General features: G+C 37.9%; 1 protein-coding gene across 1 annotated transcript; it reads left to right on the top strand.

Moving 5' to 3' along the window:
- Positions 1-1,220: 1,220 nt before the first annotated feature.
- Positions 1,221-13,007, top strand: FRG1 (FSHD region gene 1). The gene is made up of 6 exons (XM_045753161.2): positions 1,221-1,550; positions 4,603-4,732; positions 8,185-8,281; positions 9,003-9,169; positions 9,644-9,771; positions 10,772-13,007. The coding sequence occupies exons 1-6, from the start codon at positions 1,495-1,497 to the stop codon at positions 10,989-10,991; spliced, it is 798 nt and encodes a 265-aa protein (XP_045609117.1). The 5' UTR covers positions 1,221-1,494; the 3' UTR covers positions 10,992-13,007.
- The last annotated feature ends 296 nt before the right edge of the window (positions 13,008-13,303 follow it).

Genomic DNA, 13,303 nt, shown 5'->3' with positions numbered 1-13,303 from the left:
GCTGCCGCCCAGTTGGGTGGGTGTGGAGTACATGACTGTAAAGCTGCCGCCCAGTTGGGTGGGTGTGGAGCACATGACTGTAAAGCTGCCGCCCAGTTGGGTGGGTGTGCAGCAAGACTAGTAATTGTGTGACTCACCATAGATGTAAAGTGCCTTGTATAGTGACTGTTGTGAGCCTCTTGTTGATCACTTGTGACACAAAGATTATTGATGTGTGTATTTGTGTAGGTGGTTAGATATGTATGTGTATGTATATATGTATACGTATATATATATGTACATGTATGAGAGTGTGTACATGTATATATAATATTAATAATTTTGTAACTAGCGTCACAAATTGTTATTTGCTTAGCTAAACGAACTAGAGGGTTCAGTTCCTGAACCGATTATGTGCCTCTGTAATCCTTTACACCACCGCCCACGGGATAGGTATGGGGTGCATAATAAAGAAAGAAATAGAATTGAATTGGTCTGATTAAGACTTTATGACCATGTAATCTATGTTTTGCTCCACTACTTACTGGTTGAGTATGGGACGCATAACAAATAATAGCCTCCTTCGGGGGCGCCTTGTTACTAAACACAGTCTCCGTGGTGTAGTGGTAAGACACTCGCCTGGCGTTCCGCGAGCGCTATGTCATGGGTTCGTATCCGGGCCGGGGAGGATTTACTGGGCGCAATTCCTTAACTGTAGCCTCTGTTTAACGCAACAGTAAAATGTGTACTTGGATGAAAAAACGATTCTTCGCGGCGGGGATCGTATTCCAGGGACCATAGGATTAAGGACTTGCCCGAAACGCTACGCGTACTAGTGGCTGTACATGAATGTAACAACTCTTGTATATATCTCAAAAAAAAAAAAAAAAAAAAAAAAAATAAACGTGTTAGTCTTAAATCCTTTAATCTCAAATCTTGCTACAATGTACCTCTTAATATATGTTATGTACTCTCGCAACCCAATGTACCTTCTTGTATATAAATAAATAGATTTCAACTGTAAGGGGGTGTGGTTTGCACCTTGTTATTCTAATAATGGATAAATAATTCTAATAATGAAAGCGCTAATTATATGAACAAGTGCCATGTATTTATTCAGACGAGAACAACAGCGAACACAAACCAGCGCATATACGAACGGAATGGTTTGTATGTACAAACTTCTCAGTGAACGAAGTTGTTTCTAGCCCGGTATCCGAAATTGCAGTATACGACTTGACCAGTCCCCGTTGTGTTTACGCTGGCGGGCGGCGTTCTTACCAAGTCTGGATTATGAGTGTCTTGTTTCCACGGAGGGAGTCTCAGAAACCACACCTCTTGCAAACTCCACGACTTACAAAGAACAAGCACATTACAACTGTTATGACCACCTCCCACAAGCAACACCCGGGGCAATAATCTACATCACGTAATCTGTGTAGAGTGCAGGAGCCACCACGTCAGTAATCCCTGTAGCAAGAATACTTAAGGAATAACTTTAAGATATCCATATAAATGTCTGAATACAGCAAAGTTAAAGTTGGGAAGTTAAAATTGAAAGGAGAAAAAAGGTACCGTATAATTACTTGTAATATGCTCTTGCATGCTGTAAATAGTTTTCTGCCCTCCCTTTTCTGCCCGAAACGCTGCGCGTGCTAGTGGCTTTACAAGACTGTAATTACCATATTTGTATCCTCACATTCCTTATGTACATTCTTGTATATGCATAAATAAATAAATAGTTCTTGTCTAAACCTTCTCAATTATGTTAAAGACTGTACCTCTCCCAACCAGTTTAAGATAAAAACTAAGTACTACCTAATTAACTCAATGTAACCTACCTCACCCCCAAAATGTCAACCCATGTTTTATATTTTAAACAATGCTGTTTGTTGACCAAATTGTATTTTTGTTTTTTTTCTGCCATGTTCCCCGCCTCCCTTTTTTTCCATTTTTTTTATTTTTTCTCAACACAATTTATACTTTAATCTCAATTAGTATTAAGTTTTAGTCTTAAGTGTTTTTCCTGCCCGAAAAGCTTTGCGTAATAGTGGCTTTAGGCATTGTGTGTACTAGCTCTATCTATAAATCCATCAACTTCTGTATCATACCTTGTATGTACAGTATGTACTTTACCTGAATAAATATTTGTATTTGTATTTAAAAAAAAAAAATGCTGTTTGTTGACCAACTTGTATATTGGCTATTTTCTACCATGTTCCCCCCTTTTTTTTTATCTTTTATTATTTTTTTTCGTTCAACACAATTTATACCTTAAGCTCAATTACTATTAAGTTTTAGTCTAAGTATTTTTTTCCCCACCTCTCCTTGCCCGAAACGCTATGTGTACTATAGTGGCTTTAGGTATTGTATGTACTACCTCTATCTTTAAATCTAACAGAATATTTGTACTGTAATGCTGCAACTATGTATGTACTGTTCCTAAATAAATTGTTATTATTATTATATTTTAGGGTTTTTGGTTAAGTGAGTTGGGGGGCCTAGAACTGCCATCTGTCATTGCTAGTTTTAAACAAACCCAACTCGACCTAGTGGAAATAACAAAATTTTGTGTTATATATATATTGTAACATTCTACTGTAGTTTTAATTCTAGACAGATTTTGCATGTTTCTGGATCAAGTTGCTCGATAGCAATGGTTTCTGGATTTTATGTACTGTATATGATAGACTAGGCTCGTTTCATTTTATATTATTACTAACTGTACCCGGCCATAGCAACCTTCCCCTGTCTCCCAATCCTCCCCACCATTACCCCCCTCCCTCGTCCACTCGTCCTCCCAGCCATTCCTCACTCCCCTGTCCCCTCATCCTCCCAACCATTCTCCCCCATCCCTTTATCCTCCCCACCATCCCCCCACTTCAGCGTCCCTTCCTCCTCCTAACCATTCCCCACTCCACCGTTCCCTTGTCCTCCCCACCATTGCCCACTCCCCCGTCCTCTCTATCATTCCCCCCTCCCCCTGTCCCCTTGTCCTCCCCACCATCCTCCATTCCCCTGTCCTCCCCACCATTCTCCATTCCCCTGTCCCCTCATCCCCACCATCCCCACCATCCCCAAGTCCCCCATCCTCCCCGCCATCCCCCCCCCCCCCCCCCCCCCCCCGGTTCCCGCATCCTCCCCACCATTCTCCACTTATGTCACCTTGTCCTCCCCGCCATTCCTCACTCCCTCCTCCGATGCATTTCCAAATGATCTGATGTTCCTATCAGAAAATTGGGGACATCAAATGATCTGATGTTCCCATCACTGAAATATAAGAAAAAGTAAAAAAGAAGAAAAAAGCAATGAAAAACAATTAAAAAAAAATATAAACTATATCCACGAAATGAACGGTATAGTAAACAACACAGCTCAATTCCAACTGATTGTTAATCAAAATAATTAAATCAAATAAAAAATAGATTGAAATTTATGAAAATTCAATTTATCAGTGAAATCGGACACCACTGAAATGGAATCGTAACATATTTAGTATAGCGTGTGTTGCTCTTACATGCAACAGATAGCGCTTTTTTTCAAAAAAAGCATGTTTTTACCTATCACAGGTGTGGCATCTATACTTATACTCACGAAATGAACGGTATGGTAAACAACACAGCTCGATTCCAATGCATTGTCACACAAAATAATTAAATCAAAATGAAAATAAATTGAAATCTATGAAAATTCAATTTATCAATGTAATCAGAAGCATTGAAATGGAATCGTAACATATTTAGTATAGCGTGTGTTGCTATTATGTGCAACAGATGGCGCTGTTTAAAAATAAAAACATGTTTTTACCTTTCACAGGTGTGGCATCTATATAGTAGGTATATAAAAACATGCACCTATTCGAATAGAACGTTGTGTCAAAATTTCAAGGTAATCGGTAAAGAGGTTTTGAAGATTTCCCTCACACGAAAAACTGTAGAAAGCATGTTTTTTCCCGTCACAGACGTGACATCTATATAGTATTTATATAAAAACCCGCTCGGATGCGAATGGAACATTGTGTGAAAATTTCAAAGTAATTGGTGAAGAACTTACGGAGATTAGCGATTTTGAACAAACGAACATTTACATTTTTATTTATATAGATCGTTGTAATTTTCGTTTGAAAGGAGCTGGAAAAGGATTGACGTGACCTGAAGTTGTGTTGTGGCTTGGCTGTTGATAGGTGTTTCATTAGGCTGGGGCTACACTCAAAACTTCATGAGTGCTACATTCATGAACTTTACTATATATTTAATGATGAGTGATTAGCAGAAAATACCACATTTTGATTTTGATAGATATATATACAGTACACATTTAAGTTTACAGGTTTTTACTTTCTTAGGTTAGATTTTATTAGGTTAATTTCCTTAGGCAGTGCTATTCTCAGCGCTTAATGTTAAATTACTTCAAGTACACCTTTATCTAAAAAAAATATTTTAACAAATCATCATCTTAGTTTAGTTGTTTCAGTGTTCTGCTATTATTGCTAGTTTGTATATTTGCCCTACAATACATAATAATAATGTACACTTGTAGCAATGTCAGATGTAAGTGTTTAAATAATTTTATTTAACAGCTTTAATTGATTACAGTTCATTTATATATTGTTTTTCTAAACAGAACGCACAAAAAACATAAATCCAAGAAGAGAAAATCAGAGGAAGAAGATAGCAGCTTGACCAGCGGAGCTAGTAAGGCCTCAGACACTGCTGATCATGGTGGGTGGTGGCACTGCACTGCCCTTCACCAGGTAAAACCCAGTTTAGTCAAATGAAATATTTCATGTTCAGTGTTAGAATATTTAGATGTTTATAAACAATTTAAATGAAATCTTTCCCATAACAAAATTAAATACCAGTAGTTATAATATTTGTAATGAGATAGAATTTACATTTGTTGAAGTTGAAAACAACATAATTATTGCATGGTATTAACATATGCAATACTATAAATATTAATACTACAGTCATATACAGAGGTGCTGTCTTAATGCATGGGCACACTGGGCATCTACCGAGGGGCCCCACTATTCTAGGGGGCCCTATGCTGCCATATTGTTCATGAGAGATCTCTTTGCACCCAACCTCTCACTAGAAAGGCCTGGGGTTCAAATCCCATTTAAAATTATATTTATAATTTAAATAATTTGTGCATAACTATCTTGACATTAATCCTGAACTTGAGCAGACAGGTGGGGTCCATCATCTGGGTAGGGACCCCCCAGTGCATTACTTTGCCCTGATAATGTTCATATACAGTTGTTTTAAATGCAAATTGTTATTTTCTGGATTTTCACACTGGAGTTATGCAAGTTTTATTTTGTTTGAAGCCATAAAAAATGAGATGAAATGGACACCTTTAATCAGTTTTAAAATTGAGCTTGAAAAGTATATACAGTACTGTACTTAAGTAAACATGGTAAGTTTCTAAATTTAATAGAAGTGCTGTGATTGTGCACTGGGAATTATTGGGCAAGTGGTAAGCTGCTACAGCCAATATATGATAGATCAACAATCATATTAGGGTAATGGATAAAGTTCTAGCACTTTATGGTTTACAGATAACTAACAAGTGATAGAATATTCAGCCAAACTGTACAGGTACTGAAGACATCAAAGTTAGGTGAGAAAGGTGGGTTAAGCAGCTTTGTGGTACACACTATGATGTAGGTTCAATTGGACGAGGCAAACTGGGGACTGTAACCTGGAGTTGGAGACTGTTAAAAACTAGAGAATTTTAAAAAATAAAAGAGTTTGACTGAAATGCCAGGAAAGAATAACCTAGGTTGCAGGAATACATCAGTACAGGGTTGGGGATTTGTAACCAATTATTGCCAAGCCAGACAGAGGCATTGGTCTCCAAATTTGCAGAGCACTCACATTACAGCCTGAGAGTTAGTAGCAATTTCGATGTCACTTTGATTTTACCTGATTTACCTGAGGGCCACTAAGCCACTAAACCTAGATTAAGACAGAGGAGGACAGTATGAGGCTTCAAGAAAACCTGGACAAACTGAAAGATTGTTCCAACAAATGGTTATTAGAGTTTATCCCGAGCAAATGTAATGTAATGAAGATAGGTGTAGGGTGCAGGAGGCCAGATACAAGGTATCATTTGGGAGATGAAATTTTTCTATAATGAGAGAGAGAGAAAGACCTGGGGCTTGATACCATGCCAGACCTGTCCCCCAAAGCCCACATAAAGAGAATAAAATGAGGGGCATATGCCAGGTTGACTAACATAAGAACAGCCTTTAGAAACTTGTGTAAGGAATCATTCAGAACCTTGTATACCAAGTATGTCAGACCAATCCTACAGTATGCAGCTCCAGCATGGAGTCAATATCTCATCAAGCATAAAACTAAATTGGAGAAGGTTCAGAGGTTTGCCACCAGACTAGTGCCCAAACTGAGAGGCATGAACTATGAGGAGAGACTGTGGGAATTAAACCTCACAACACTGGAAGACAGGAGAGTTGGGGGGACATGATTACCACATACAAGTTTCTCATAGGAATTGATAGGGTAGACAAAGACAGTTTATTTAACACAAGGGGTTATCTTGAGATGGTTTTGGGGCTTTAGTGTCCCCACGGCTCGGTCCTCGACCAGGCCTCCACCCCCAGGAAGCAGCCCGTGACAGCTGACTAACACCCAGGTACCTATTTTACTGCTAGGTAATAGGGGCATAGGGTGAAAGAAACTCTGCCCATTGTTTCTCGCCGGCACCCGGGATCGAACCCGGGACCACAGGATCACAAGCCCAGTGTGCTGTCCGCTCGGCCGACCGGGGTGCATGCACTAAGGAACACACATGGAAATTGAGTGCCCAAATGAGCCATAAAGACATTAGAAAGAATTTGTTTAGTGTCAGAGTAGTTAATAAATGGAATGCATTAGGAAGTGATATGGTGGAGGCTGACTCCATACAGAGTTTCAAGTGTAGATATGATAGAACCCAATAGGCTCAGGAACCTGTGCACCTGTTGAGTGATGGCTAAGAGGCAGGATCAGAGAGCTGAAGCTCAACCCCAGCAAGCACAACTAGGTGAGTATCTAGTGGCCTCAGTGATAATCTTGATGCATGTCTTCCACATGGACTAGGTATCTGGCTTCACTTTGATTGTGTGGTTTAGTTTTGTGGCACTCCTTTTTTTTTTCCTCTACCACTCCATCTATACAAATGTCAGCTTGGGTTTTGTCTCCAGCATTCACCACATTGGTCATGGATTGTGGTCATTTAGCTTCAGTGAATGCACATCACAGTGAATGAGTTTTGGTGATCTGCATTGGAATCAGTGGGACATTCTGTATCTTTTTAGTTTTATTCTAGAATCTCCTTGTGTTGTCCAATTATCTTACCTTTGTGGGTAACATCATTCTACTAGTTTCCATGTTCATCCCTTCACACTTTGGAAACATCTACCTGTTTCCATCCCAAGACTATTTTTTCCTGAGGATTCAGAGGTCAGAACTGAAGTGTTTGAGACTTTGCCAATCTTTGCATATGAAGTTTTATGTCTTGTACTACAACTTTTACAGGAGGCGAGTAGAATGCTTCCTGGTGTCACATTTACATTAGACAATGAGGCGACCATACAAGGTTACTTGACGTGCTTTCTACCTACTGTATTTCTTTTCTTTTGTTAAGTCTTTTCAGTTTCAGTATGTTATTTTCTTTCCTATACAGCTCTTCCTGGATCATCACTTAGTATCTAATACTCTCCCCTTTGTTTGATCTTGGTGTATTCTTTCTTGCATGCTTTCAGAGAGGGTTTGTTTTTTGCTCCTCTTGTTAAGTAGGATGGTCGAACTAGCAAATTTGTGGTTAGTAGGCAAGGGTCAGGAGGTATGTACCTTTTTTAATGTGCAAGCAAGTCAGCAGGTACCTTTATAATGGGTAAGCAAGGATAAACAGGTACCTATATAATGGGTAAGCAAGGATAAACAGGTACCTATATAATGGGTAAGCAAGGGTAAACAGGTACCTATATAATGGACAGTTAACATGTGGAGAACAATTGTCTTTTCATTTACATTTGCAAAACATGTTGATTTTTATGTACAGTATCAGTTATTTTATGTTTCAGTTAGACTATATTGCTACTATAGCATCTTTTTAACCACCCCCTCATACCTACTCTTACCTACTCTATATGTATTTGTATATACTGTATTTTTCATTTTTTTTTTTTACTGATAGATGACTGGCGCATTGGCAATACAGTTAGGCACATCACCCGTATACGTGCGAGCACTTGACAATGGATTGTTTACTGCTGGTGCACCTCATGATCAAGGTAACAATACAGTGCTGCTTTAAATTTTTAATGAAGGAGGAATAGTACTTTTGGCTATCTTCTCTCCTTTGTCTTAACATTTATTCATTAATTTCGTGTATGGCCTATTCCATTAACACTGTCTGCAATGGTATTTTTAGAATCACAACCTTTATCATTGAATGAAATAACCCCTTCCATTCCCTCAATTATCCACACTGCATAGCATCATGTAGCCTCGGTACCACCATAATCTGCCAGACCATCTGCAGCCCGTGTCCCCACCACTTGTATTATACAAGACTTGGTGTCAAGAACTTCTGGTGTGTGTCATTTAAAATGTTATTAACTCTAAAGACATTAATCCATCTGGATTGGTCAGTACAGTGACGTCCCGACTTCTTGCAGTTTGGCATTTAATACTCGATGGTCCAAGTGGTTGGGCAATGTTCCTTCACCCCTATCCTCAATATCCCAGCTCCTTGTCCTCATTTCTCTTCCAGGTGCTGTATAGTCATGCTGACTTTGCATGTTCTCTTCATAATTATATTATCACTAAACAAAATTATTTTATTAATAATAATAATATGTGAAAAGTGTAATAAAAATAATAACAATAATGTGCCCAGTGCACTTTATTTTGAGTGTGTGTTTGCATCTCTAAATGCTTTGTGTATCAGAAATTATTTTTAACAAAAAAAGTCTTTAGTTTTGCCATTTTTTTCCTTTACCCCCTTGTCAGGTGACGGGCCATCTCCAGAGGAAGTATTAACGGCAGTACCAGCTGGTGATGATCGAATTGCATTAAAATCTGGTTACAATAAATATTTGGGTGTTGATGGAACTGGCCGAGTTGTGGGTCGTGCAGATGCAATTGGCCCTAGAGAAATGTGGCAACCCGTCTTTCAGGTAAATTAAAATGTAACCTTTCCAAGATATGTTTTTGAATGAATGTAGTTTTCTGACAGCAAAATCTTACCAGACAATTGTTCACAGACAAAACAATTACTATCAAAATATAGAGGAAGTACAGTACTGTATAGCTATAATTATAACAAAAGCAGAAAATGCTCCAAGAAATCATGGCATTACAACTGAGATGTAAAAAGATAGTGGTGCTCTTGGTTTGCTTTACAAATAGGTGTGATATAAGTAAAAACGGTAAGTACTGTACTGGTTGACTAGGCAAAACTACAAGTCGCATCCTTATATATGGGCAGGAGCAGGAGAGCAAAATATTGAAACAGTTATTTTTGTTCTGTCAAGAGCTATCATTTATGTTTTTGTGAATTGTACATTGCATGTTAACATTAATATTCATGTATGCAACAAGTCTTGTATCTTTAAATAGTAATGCCACTAAGTGTCTTCTTGATCTTTCAGGAGGGAAAAACAGCATTGTTAGGAGCAAATGAGTGCTTTCTTGGTTTGGACGAAGATGATAATGTAGTGGCAATGTGTTCCAAAGCAGGACCTGATCAGATGATAACCATTCGTTCTAATACTCTCAGGTAAGTGACATTAATATTTGAATCACTATGTTGTATTTAATTTGAGTCTGTATTGCTATAAATGCCTACAAGGTTTGTTTTATATAATCTTTATATATTAAAATTGTATGGTCTCTTTTCGAATCTACAGTGGCGCCTCAGTTTTCAAATTTAATCCATTCCCAGAGATGGTATGAAAACCGAAACAAATTTTCCCATAAGAAATAATGTAAATTTAATTAATCCATTCCACTCCCCCATATATATTTACTTAAAAAATACATTTTATACAGAATAATACTCTTAGGTACCTTATCTTTATTGAGGACTCTTGTTGGCATATGAAAGACAGTGAGGAAGGGAGGAGGACATTGGTGATCTCTGATATTCAGGCTTCCCTAAGCCTCTTTTAAAGAGCCATATTCTGGTATACTTGGAGTAGGTTCTGGGAAGTCTTCTACTCCCATGCCTGGCCTGGGGCTAGGCTTGTCTTGTGATTAATTGATCTAGAAAGCTGTTGCTGGGGGTGGCCCACTAGCCCCTGCTTCTGAGTAGACACTCATGGGTTGTTGGGCACTTGGTGTGTTTCCAGGATGTAACATTGGGGAGCTATTGAGTGGGCCCTACCAGAAAGGAGCCGTGATAACTAAGAGCTAAACAAATTTAATGTTCAACTAATAAAGTATAAAACATTGTTGTACAGGTATATTATTTATATAATTTTTAGTGGTGGCTTGGAGTTAAGTGGTTAAATTTAGCAGACAATGGAGAAAATATTTTAAGTAGAATAACGGAAAGCTAAAAGGTACAGTACCACATAAAATAGCACTTTTGTTTCACAGTTAATTATTAATTTAGGTTGGTGTTTATGCCTAGGATATATAAGATGCAGGCAAGTGATGGAGAGGTAAATACATATAGCTTTAAGAAGAAATTGTGCAAGGTTACTCTTAAGTCAAGTAATTTAAGTACTGTACCTTTATTCTTAATAAAGTATGTTTATTATTGTTTATGCTCATAGGGAATGTGACAAACCTAAAGAAATACCTGAAGAGGAGCGTGGAAAGCTGCAAGATGTGGAACGAAATTACGTCAAGAAATTTCAGAAGTTCCAAGATAAGCGTCTACGTATTAATGAAGATGGTGTGGCTGAGCTGAAGTCTGCAAGAAGTGATGGCTGCTTACATGAAGCTCTTCTTGATCGACGTGCAAAGATGAAGGCAGATAGATACTGCAAATAGTTAAAAGTGGCTTTTATATGGTGCAAGAAAAGTGCAAAGTAAGAGCCCACAAAAGATGTCTCCTTTTAGCCTTAAATTTTACAATACCAGTAAGCTCCAGTGCTACACATACTTAAATTAAATTATACTGTACTGTATATGGATATAATAAATCATCATAATCACATCCTGATCCTTTGTAATGACCATGAAGGAGCACTACATGTCTCCGTTACTATTTCCTCCCAAATGGGTATGGAAAACTTTAAAGCTGTGACGAGTTGTTAATACCCCTAGCAATTATTGTCATAATTTACAAAATAATACTCATTTATATAACAGCATGATTTCGATGGTGAAGAGATAACTTTGCTGAGGCTTAAATGCGCTTACAAGTGATTAGTTCATCACAGTTATTATAATTACTTTCCTTGACCCTTATAACAAAATTAAACCTGTGTGGTTGTATGCAGTTTTGGCTCTAATACTGATGCCCCACTAACACCATTGTTTTCAATACATTATAGTGAAAATTTTCCTGGTGCATAACCAGGATTTGAATCTAACCATTGCTCATGCAGGCAAAGGAATACTGCAATCAAGCAATTCTCAAGTTGTTGCCCAATTTGTATGTTTAAATTTTCCTATGTTCTGCAATATGCTAATTGAAGTAAATGTAAAATTGAAGTAGGCCAACTGTGAAGTGGGTAACAAACATAAGTTTAATCTACATAAAACCTTTTAATTAACAAATGAATAAGAGGTGGATGTTTAGGAAACTACAATAATATTTTGGGACCAAAATCAGAACTTGAAGTTATGATTATACAGTACTGTCAATGTCATCCATATAATATATTGACTATATTATCTGCATACAAAAGGTTCTCAATTGTGTTACCTTATAATGTTTCAAACATTACCCATGTATAATGCCTCTGACATTGTTTATGCATATCTCCATAGTTAGTGATTCACTATGACACCTGTAACTCAGGCAGGGTTCTAAAGTGGTCACTTGCTTATTGTGTTGCAGAGTTATCCAAGCAGTAATACAGCAAAAGTTGAACATGCATTATAGTGCTATTGTTACCTTGCACAATGGTGCCCATGACAGCAACAAGGTTATCAGTGTAGAGGTGGTGCAACTGTTACTCTTGGATTATGATGCCAATGGTAACCCATTCATTATGTTGCTAGTGGTAACCCATTCATTGTGCTGCCAGTAGTAACCCATCCAAAATGCTGCCGGTAGCAACCCATTCTTTAACCTGCCAGTGGTAACCCATCCAATATGCTGCCAGTGGTAACCTATCCAATATGCTGCCAGTGGTAACCCATCCAATATGCTGCCAGTGGTAACCCATCCAATATGCTGCCAGTGATAACCCATCCATTATACTGCCAGTGGTAACCCATTCATTAACCTACCAGTGGTAACCCATCCAATATGCTGCCAGTGGTAACCCATCCAATTTGCTGCCAGTGGTAACCCATTCATTAACCTGCCAGTGGTAACCCATCCAATATGCTGCCAGTGGTAACTCATCCATTATTACTCTCTTTTTGTAATCGTTTGTCTTTGAAATTGGTCTATAGTTCAGTGGTTCTTATCTTCCTCCTTCCTTAAATATAAACACCACTTGCCATTTTCCTAGCATCTGGTAGTTGTCCCATTTGCAGTGAGGAGTTAAATAATATCACAAAAGGCCCAGGTGTGTAAATAATTTTGTTGATGCAGTTTGCATTTGGTCTGATGTAGACTTGATCAAATGTAAACTGTGTCAACAAAATTATTTGCACACCCTCCATCACTGTGATGGAATGCAAAAAAGTATGTGAATTCAGAGACAACTCTAAAACAAATGTTCAAGAAATGTGTAAATATCCCATTCAAAATTATCCACCAGAATTCTTAGCCAAATATCCCATTTGCTAACTAGGAAGTGAATGTAGGTGAGTGTAACCTTTCCACTGCTGCCCACTGGATTGGGGTGGTGTGCAGAATTCTGCTCTAATAAAATATATATAACTTTATCTGAAAATTATTCACATAATGTTTTGTAAAAATAGTATTTTGTATTACAGTATCTACAATTCTGTAATTTTATTCGTTGAATCATCATTTGAATGCCGTTGTATTTTCTACTCAGTCAATACACTATCTGTACACCATAATGACCTGCAGGGTACAGTCCTTGCACCACTGCTTTTCCCTATTCTCATATCAGATGTAGACAAAAATACCAAGTCACAGCTTCATATCATCTTTTGTAGATGACACAGAAATCAACATGAAAATTACTTCTGTTGAAGTCATTGAAAATAATAAT

The sequence above is a fragment of the Procambarus clarkii genome, chromosome 29 (assembly GCF_040958095.1).
Source record: "Procambarus clarkii isolate CNS0578487 chromosome 29, FALCON_Pclarkii_2.0, whole genome shotgun sequence".
Lineage (NCBI taxonomy): Eukaryota > Metazoa > Arthropoda > Malacostraca > Decapoda > Cambaridae > Procambarus > Procambarus clarkii.
Note: the sequence above shows the minus strand (reverse complement) of the source record. Positions and strands in the feature narration are given on the sequence as shown.